Source organism: Equus asinus, chromosome 2 (assembly GCF_041296235.1).
Source record: "Equus asinus isolate D_3611 breed Donkey chromosome 2, EquAss-T2T_v2, whole genome shotgun sequence".
Lineage (NCBI taxonomy): Eukaryota > Metazoa > Chordata > Mammalia > Perissodactyla > Equidae > Equus > Equus asinus.
Window position 1 is genome coordinate 163622495 of NC_091791.1, and position 10043 is coordinate 163632537.

General features: G+C 37.8%; 1 protein-coding gene across 1 annotated transcript; it reads left to right on the top strand.

Moving 5' to 3' along the window:
- Window positions 1–8713: 8713 nt before the first annotated feature.
- Window positions 8714–9640, top strand: LOC106833407 (olfactory receptor 11G2-like). The gene has a single exon (XM_014844598.3). It carries the CDS (start codon window positions 8714–8716, stop codon window positions 9638–9640), a length of 927 nt encoding a protein of 308 aa, XP_014700084.2.
- The last annotated feature ends 403 nt before the right edge of the window (window positions 9641–10043 follow it).

The following is a 10043-nucleotide window of genomic DNA, read 5'->3' on the forward strand; positions in this document are numbered from 1 at the left end:
TGGAAAAATTAAAATCCAGTCTTTAGAAAAATTATGAAAGGGAAGTATACCAAAATATTTTAAATGGCAATATTTGGGTAGTAATATGGAGGTCTTTTTTTTCTAGTTTTTGTCTTTTCCCAATTTTATGGTTTCTTTTCAAAGGTTTCTATATAAATAATAATATGTTAATAATAATTTTGATTCTATGATAATTTTTTTTTAAATAACACTAATGATATTTATAGCTCAGAGTTTCCCAGTTTAAAAGAACTGGAATATCTTAAGAATATTCACCATGTAAAACCTCACTAACCAAGCTGTCCCTTACCTTTTCTAACAAAGATTATACTTGTCACTTCTAAAAGTATTATCTTGAATTTCTCAGAATTAAATTAGGAGAGAGCCACTGTCCCTGGAGGGAGCGGGCGGGGGAGCACTTGGTAGTGGATAGAAGAAGAGACAAGGCCTATCTGCCTGTCTGGCTTTATTTCAGCCAGTTTCACTGGTGCTGTACACAACGGGGGAAGTTTCTTGACTCTGACATCCACTGATAAGATATAAATGTGATAAAGTCATGCTAGCAATATTTCAGCCTGAAGACTGTTAATCATGTTGTACAGTTTCTTATGCCTCATACTTCTGAGTTAACATGTCCTCAAAAAGTTGGCAGAACGTTTATATTGAACTACCATTTAAATTATCTTACAAGTGTGAGTGAATGAACTAGAATGAAGTAAGTGGGTCTGCAAAAACTAATACAAATGGCAATTTAGATCCTAGTTTATTTATTACAGACATATACATACGTAAAAATGTACATGTATATATGTGCGTATATATATTTGAGAAAATGCAAAAAATAATTCTAAAGAAATGTCACAAGGTGCAAATATATTACTGCAGAATTTTTTACATTTCAGTCAGAGCCCAGAAGAGTGGTAGATACATAGTGAATATTGATTAACTAGCTATTGATGGATTTCTGGAAGTTGAATGCTCAGTCAGCCATAAACCACAAAAGATCTGTAGTAGAGAGCAGAATTTCCTCTACCTGATGAGGGGTTGGTGAGCCGAAGAGTCGAAAGAAAGATTTCTTGAACTCTCAAGGTCTGGCAGCAGTGCTCTTTTATTTAGAGAATAGTACGGAATAGCATGGGGACAGGACCCATGGGCAGTAAAGAGCTGCTGCATGGGGACAGGACCCATGGGCAGTGAAGAGCTACTGGCATGGGGACAGGAACCATGGGCAGTGAAGAGCTGCTGCTGCCCTGTGTTGAGAGTTAGGGCTAAATTTATAAGGCACAGGTATGTGACTTATTTTTACTGGAAAAAAAGAAAAGATGATGTAAAAAGTCATTAAATGGTTTCAGTGCAGATGCGGTCTGCTTATTGTGCGGTCGTATAAATTTAGATACAAATCTGGTCATATAGATCGGCATGTAGGTGAGGATGCCCTGGGCTTCTCTCCCTGGGGCGGCCCTAATTCATATCATAAAAATCTACCAGGTCATATAGATCGGCATGTAGGCCAGGTCACCTTGGGCTTCTCTACCTGGGGCAGCCTTAATCCACATCATACCTACTTACGTGTTGCTAGAGCTGAAATAATTTCCTAAAGCTTTTTATCCTTCATGTTATCTTATTTAGGACCCAGTTAAATTATGAGGAAAGTTGAATTTTATTTGCAAATATTTAAAAAGACTATGTACTTCCAAATATAAACTTGAGAACTAAAAAAAAAATAAATTAAAAACCAGACACATACGTGACAAATACAAGTGATCTGAGGATTTATTGTATTTTTTATTTAGAAATAATTTCAGTTTTACAGAAAAGTTGTAAGAAAAGTAAAATATAGAACTTCTATATGCCCTTTACCCAGATTCCAAACTGTCAAAATTTTACCAAAATTTCTTTATTCTTCTTTCTCTTTTTATCTCTCTCTCTCTCTGTCCTTTCTTTCTCTACATATAACCTTTTGAGAGTAAGCTGCAGACATCTTGCCCTTTTACATCTAAATCTTTCAGTATGTATTTTGTAGAAATAAGGAATGGTTTCTCACATAAGCATAGTATAATTTATATTGCTATAATACTATTATCTAATTTACACATTTTATTTTGGAATTTTCTTAATTATCCAATTGATACCTTTTATAGTAGGAGGTAGAGAGAGATTTTTTTCCCAGCCCAGGATTGAATCAAGCGTACAAACTGACCATTTTTAAAATGAAGTGAGCCTTCAGAAGTTAGTAAATCAGTGAAAAGTTTGAGGTTATAAAAGAGATTTTTAAAAGCAAAATCATTCTTTCGATAGAATTGTATGGAAGGAATTTTTTCTTCAAAGTTAAACTTTCATATCTGAAATGTACGTTAACTACTTTGTAGCACAAATAAATTAAGAAGGACTTAATCTTAAATGATAAATGCTTATCAGATTCTACACAAGACTTTTAAGTATTTTAAGTATTAAGTTTCCTACAGGAAAAAATACTTAAAAATGATTTCCAGTATTTATGTGATCTCAGTATAAGCACTAAATTGAGCTGCTGGGCTTATATAAACTCACAGCTAACAAAAAGGGAAAAAGAGAATTTAGTTACAGCCTGATCTTTGCCTACTTTACTAGCAGTATATTATGATGCACAAATATCTTGAACTTCATCCTTAAAAGGAGTTGACTGGAAATGTGAAGGGAAAGGAAGAATACTGTGTAAATAAAACATCATCAATTCTTCTGAGGGTTTAGTTATCATTGATGTTTTTGTTTTGTATCCTTTTTTGTGAAAAGTTTCTCATACGAAGTGTGTATTTTTTAAGTAATTATTACTGGAAATATAAATTCAAGCCAAAGCTGATTAAATTTGAAACAGGTATATTTTTTTTCCATCTAAACATTATAAATGGTGATTAGGTAGTTAAGTCAGCAAATGATGTCCTATTCAACTCATAATATATCTGTTCATACTATCAATGTATTCTGAGATCTAATCACAAGTACCAGGAGGGGTAGAAAAGGCAAATAAGAAGGAAGAAAAATAAGCATAGCAACACATGGATAATCTTGCGTATAATTAACTTTGAATTCCCTACACCTGAGTATTTGAATTCATCTCTTTGATGTGTCACGCCACAGAGGTGGGGTCTCCTACATTCAGAATCAGACCATTCTTTCATGACTTCCAGAGGATAAAATGGCTTTCTCAAAATACGTGGCCAGAGTTTTGTGTGTGTGCATAGGTAACTATGGTTGGATTATAGGGGAAACAAAGCAAGGATACTCTGAGAGGCAAGACTTGACAGATAGGGCAGGGCTGTGTTGCAGGGGCCTTTCTGACCAGGATATGAACTTTGAGTTTTTTTCTGCAGGTAGGGGAAATATCAAAGGTGCTTAAACAGGATGTGAGATAATTAAGATGAAAACTCCTTCAAGGAGTGTGAAGGGACAGGTGAGGAGGTGTGCTAAAAGTCCTGCTCTTTCATTAGGGATGAAGACAACTTGAAGTTTAATCTCCAGTTGAAGCTTCTTTGCATTTTGCTGCTGCAGAATGACCTGCTATGTGGCCCCTGGGCCAAGAGAATCATTGGGCCCAGTAAGCGTCCCATGAGAGGCAGGGTTCTTCAGTAGAACTGTTGTGACACAGAAGTTCTAACTGAAAGAAGAGAGAGAAAGATCACTGAGGAGGCCATGGTGGTCTTGTGGAGAGAGTGATTCCTCAGCTACCTTGGGTGTCCATTACTGCCCCCATGAGTCTCTTCTTTCTGGTAGGGAGAGGGGGATCTGTCTCCAGAACCCACAATTGACATAAACTTATCAGAAAACCAAATAATAAACTCCTGCAATACAAATACCTTATCTCAGGTTTTGTTTGACAGAATTTTCCTTGAGCAGATGATAGACTTCAGAACAGATTTGATGAGTGATTGATGAAGCTATTGATTGCATCTCTGGTCACCTCTAAGAGATTTAGATTCAATAGAAGATATTAATTCCTCCACCCCTGGGGAAAATTAGGGCAAAAATGAAGGCACAAGGGGCCCAGAGAAGACAGGGTGTGAGCAAGAGAAAAACTAGCACAGCTCTCTCTCTCGGTCAGAGAGAATAAATGAATCTTCAAGGGACAAAAGACATGCTCTGCTTAGATTCTACAGCACATACATTCATCGGTCTTCAATCCAACCTATTTTTACACCTTCTCTTTCAGCTGCTTACTACAAAGGCAACTACTTCTACTCTTGGAAAAGCCTGCAAGAAACTGACTGAGAAGCTTCAGTTGGGATTCCCTTTCCTGCTTCAAGAAAGAAGGTAATGTAGTACTTAGAGGAGAAAAAACATTCAAATATAGCTGGAGAATCTACATCTCTGAAAAAAACTCTCCTGGTAACTCAGCTTCAGTTTTACACAAAGCATCTAATATTTATTATATGTCAGATATTGGCATAGTGCTTCCATCTTGTCAATTCATTTAATAACAACCCTTCACAGAAGGCATTATCATCTCCATTTGACATTTGAGGAAACTAAGAAACAAGAATTAATTGCCTTGTAGAATTTCCCACAGCAATGCAATGTAAGTGCTTAAATTCAAATCCTAGACTCATTTATTTACATTCGGTACTATTCTAGTATACCAGTATTGTCTACCACTTACCAGCAGTGGATAAGTATACTCATTTTCAAGAGCTTTCAATAAATTTTACACAAGGAGATAGAGGGCTATCTAAGCACTAACTGGTTGCCAGGCATTTTACAAATATTCTTTATTTAATCCTCAAAACACCCTCTGTAGTCAGTACTCTTAGTTTCTCCACCTTACAGCAAAGGAAACCAAAGCACAGAGAGGTTAATAACTTGTCCAGCCTCCACAGCTAGAAAGTGGTGGAAACAGGATTCACACCTAGATGGCCAATCTCTGGAAGCTGTGCTCTTCCACGAAACAACCTCTCCAGACCAGGCATGCAGAGGACTATGTTCACAGGGGAATTTTCTAGACCAGCTGCTGAGTGAGTTAACTAGTGAGTATAGAAAGACTTCCACTCCACCGAGGTTTCTGGGACCAAATTTAGGGAAAAAGAAAGTATCAGGGAAAAATATCCAGATTGTTAAATTAGTACCAGAATTTGGAAGTTCAGATACATATACAGCATCCAGACTTCTGGAGACTAATTTCACATGTTACAAAGTAAAGCTCATTTGCTTTGTTTTGTTAATCCTCTGTCCAAACAGTCTGAGTTCACAGACACAGCCTCGAGGCCCCTGTGCTCATGTTCTCCCTGTCTTGGCCTCAGTGCCCTCTGTGGTCAATGCTGGAGGACCCGGTCAACCTAGACTGACAGGTTAACACAGCAACTGCTTTCTATGCTTAGGAGCTAACTGACAAACTGTGAAAAACAACACAACTTAGAGGAAATAACTATACCTTTATCCACACTTAATTTTATTAAGTTTAGCATAAAATATTTTTCTTCATTTCCTATTTTCTGGGGCACCTTTGTCAGGCTTGTACTTGGAAAACTATCCTGAAAGGGAACTGTCTGGCATCCTGTACCTTCATATATTATTAGCACAATATCCAGCACAGATTTTCCTTCCAGGATTACATATCACTTCTAGATTTGCAAGTCTAGCTGTCCTGTATACTCTAGGCATTCCCAGAACAACAATAAAAGGTCTCAGAGATAAACAAGATTAAGAATTATGTAGTAAACTCCCATTTTATGTTTAAGAAACTAAAATTTCCATATTAAATAACTGTGCTAGATCCATAAAGCAAGTTAGTTTAAAGAAAATCAACAGAATTTATGCCCTTGTCTTTACACTCCTACACTCCGCTGTCTTTCTGTTAGCAGTTGCAGAGATAATCAGTTAAAATCAAATAGCTTCTGCCACCAAGGACATTCAGGCTCTCAAAACCCCGTTTCAAATGAATTCCCTGAAATCTATATCCATACTCTAGTAACTTCAGGTAATATAGAGAAGTTCTTACATAAAACATTCCTGCAAATTTTACTCGCACTTTTTAGGTTCACATGAGATGAAAACTATTTTCATTAAATAATATTGTTTTAAGGCTTGGAACATATTTCTTGCAAAATGTCTTCTATTTAAAGATATTTTTAAAGGAAGCTTTGATTATCTTCATTACGATTCACGCCTTTTCCAAAGTTTCTATGATAAACATATTTCATAATTAGAAAAATATTTTTTGAGAAAAGAGAGAGCAATGACACAACGATTTATTGAACACTCACTATGTGCCACAACTATAATAAAGCAATGAATTCATCAGACAGTGTCCCTGCTCTCATTCAACTGTCAAAGACAGACAAATAAGTAAAGAAAATAATTTTCCACAACTAGAAGGACCAGCAACTAAAATATACAACTGTGTATGGGCGGGGGGGGAGGGGGGGTGGGGGCGGGAGATAAAGAAGGAAAAAAAAAAAAGATTGGCAACAGTTGTTAGCCCAGGTGCCAATCCTTGGGAAAAAAAAAAAAAAGAGGAAGATTGGCAACAGTTGTTAGCCTAGCTGCCAATCTTAAAAAAAAAAAAGAAAAGAAATTCATATTTCGATAAGTACTAGGAAGAAAACAAACAGAAATTTATGAACAAAAGGATAGCAGGGGAATTCAGAAGAAAAGAATGTTTAGGCTGGAAACTGAAGAATTGGTTCCAGATGAGATTTCCAGGGAAAGAGAATGTCTAGAGCAAAGGACCTGGTTAGAGAAGGACTTGCTTTTTATAGGATAGAAAGAAGGTCTGTAACTGAAGAAGGAGAAAGCGGGAAAGGCAGACCAGGAAAGGGGGAAAGGTAAGGGAAGAAATTGCTGAAGTAGGTAGAAGCCAGATCATTCAGGGGCCAATGCACCATAAAAAGGAGCTTGGATTTTATTCTAGATGAGGAAATTACTGAATGCTTTTACACACAAAGAAAACGTGATCTTGCTTATATTCTGAAAATGTCAGTATGGCTGCCGTGTAGCGAAGCAAAGGCAGGAAGCAGAGAGAGCATTCAGGAGGCCTTTGTAGTCATTCAGAGAAATAATAATGGTACCTTGAACTATGGGAGTGTAGAGGAAAGTGAAAGCAGTGGATGCATCAAGTTGTATTTTAGAAATACAGAAAATAGGAATTGCAGCTGAATTGTGTATGAAAGCTAAGAGAAAGGGAGATGTTATATAAAAACATAGGGAAAGAAAAGAAGGTCATCAAATATTTTCTCAACATTCCACATAAGATGGTCAAATAGACAATTGCATATAAATTGAGATTAGAAGAAAACCAGAAAAGCAATCCAGACAAAAAATACACAACCACTATTAAGCAACAGATTCCTTGAGGTGATAAAATCCAGGTGTCATTTCTCAAAATTAATAGTATAAAATCACAATCTTCATAAAATTTTTGCTTTATTTTAAGTTCTGAGACCAAGATAACCTGTATTCAACAGTTATATCAAATCTTGCCTCCTGCCATTTATGAGTAAGCAATGTGCCAAATGACCCCAACATTCGTTTTAAAACATTCTACAAAGAGATAACACAAATTAGGGGGTAAAAAGAAAACTTCTTCAACAAGGGCAAAAGTCCTCAATATTTTAATCCCAAACAAATATAGCAGAGAGTCATTTCACAAACATGAGATTTTTTTTCATAGTACATGCTTTCAGCTCTCCTTCATGAGAAAAAAATATATGATCATTGAAAATTTAATCTGAGCCTTTAGACAGATGAATTTAAAGCTGAGCAAAAGTATACAGGAGATGCAGATCCTAATGCAGGTTTCTTTTCCCCCTCTCCATTCTACCCTAGCTGAGGACAGCAAAGTTCTGTGGTGATAGACATTAAGGAGATCGAATGACGGGAGTTCTCATTGGACACATCAGTGCTACTTGACATGGAATCAAGTAATATCTTAAGCAAACATGACCCAGAGAAAGGGTTCTAGAACAGCACTGCATCCTTATCCAGGAGAATAGAACTATTTCAAGAGGGTCAGATTACTGATGTTAATGTGAACTTTCAGGATACCTATCCAGATGGCCTTACGTGCTATGTTTTCAAGTAGTTTCCCCAGCAAACATTGATAGATTTATTCTTGAAGTTGACAGATAATGGTATCGGAGAGAATAAATCAACAGATTAGCTTGAAATATAGCCAACTGTTAAGTAATTTCTAAGTGACATCAAAAGTCCCACCTTTTCCTGATCCAGAATCACATGCTCCAACAAGGCATCTGCCTAGAAGCAGCTGCATTAGGTGACTGCTTATGGAGTATTTAGCAAATGTGCTAATCCGTTCATTTAAAAAAAAATGACAGAAAGCTTTCTAAATGCAAGATTCATCTGTATCCCCAGTCGTTTCTATGAGACTGCTGTTTGACTTAGCAATAACTTCAGCCTACTCTTGAAAAGGTAATTTCCAGGAAAAGCACTAATCCAGTACATTTAGTTTAAGAGGAGAGAAAAGGAGAATTATATATTGTCATGTCAGTCTCCATTGCATTCTCCTACCTGGGGTAACCTACATAATGTAGGAATTTTCATCTATGTTGTTCACTGTTGTAGCACTTAGAAAAAATACCTAGAAAATAGTAAACACTGAATAAACATTGAATTTATAATAAATGAACAAACAAATTTCAGTTTCTTGTTTGGACAAAGAAAATGATGTCCTTCTGCTTTCCATGGGTATTTAGTAATCATAGGTCCTTTCAAAGCTCACAGACCCATGACAATCTCCAAAAACTCCAGCATCATCACTGGCTTCATCCTCCTGGGCTTCCCCTGCTCCAGGGAGGGGCAGATCCTCCTCTTTGTGCTCTTCTCTATTGTCTACCTTCTGACCCTCATGGGCAATGGTTCCATCATCTGTGCTGTGCGCTGGGATCAGAGACTCCACACCCCCATGTACATCCTGCTCGCCAACTTCTCCTTCCTGGAGATCTGCTATGTCACCTCCACTGTCCCCAACATGTTGGCCAACTTCCTCTCTGACACCAAGGTCATCTCCTTCTCTGGTTGCCTCCTCCAGTTCTACTTTTTCTTCTCCTTGGGTTGTACAGAATGCTTTTTCTTGGCTATTATGTCATTTGATCGATACCTTGCCATCTGCCGGCCCCTACGTTATCCCACTCTTATGACTGGACGTCTCTGCAGCAATCTTGTGGCCAGCTGCTGGGTACTTGGTTTCCTCTGGTTCTTGATTCCCATCGTCATCGTCTCCCACATGTCTTTCTGTGGATCCAGGATTATCGACCACTTCCTGTGTGACCCAGGTCCTCTTCTAGCACTCACTTGCAAAAAACCTCCTCTGGTAGAGCTTCTTTTCTCCGCCTTAAGTGCTGTGCCCATCATCATTCTCTTTCTCTGCATCATGGGGTTCTATGCTCTGGTCCTAAGAGCTGTATTGAAAGTCCCTTCAGCAGCTGGGAGAAGAAAGGCTTTCTCCACCTGTGGGTCTCATCTGGCTGTGGTTTCACTGTTCTATGGCTCAGTGCTGGTCATGTATGGGAGCCCAACAACTGAGCAGGAAGCTGGAACACAGAAGATTGTGACTCTGTTTTATTCTGTCGTGACCCCACTCCTTAACCCCGTGATATATAGTCTTAGGAACAAAGAGATGAAAAAGGCCCTGCAGAAATTTGTGAGAATATAAAAAGTGTTCATCAAAAAGGCTTTTGGGGGGCTGGCCCTGTGGCCGAGTGCTTAAGTTCATGCGCTCCACTGCAGGTGGCCCAGTGTTTCGTTGGTTCGAATCTTGGGCACGGACATGGACTGCTCATCAAACCACACTGAGGCAGCATCCCACATGCCACAACTAGAAGGATCCACAACGAAGAATATACAACTATGTACCAGGGGGCTTTGGGGAGAAAAAGGAAAAGAATAAAATCTTAAAAAAAAAAAAAAAGGCTTTTGGGCTATTAGAGCCCAAAATTAACTTTAACCGATTTACAAACATTTACAAACATTGTATTTCACGTATATTCAAGTTAAAAAAAACTTGTTTTATTCGGATGATTGTTCATCCTAGTATGGACTAAAACCCCAGTCACCTG

Coding starts and splice junctions, on each gene's coding strand:
- LOC106833407 (XM_014844598.3), top strand. CDS start 8,714: ATGACAATCTCCAAAAACTCCAGCATCATCACTGGCTTCATCCTCCTG.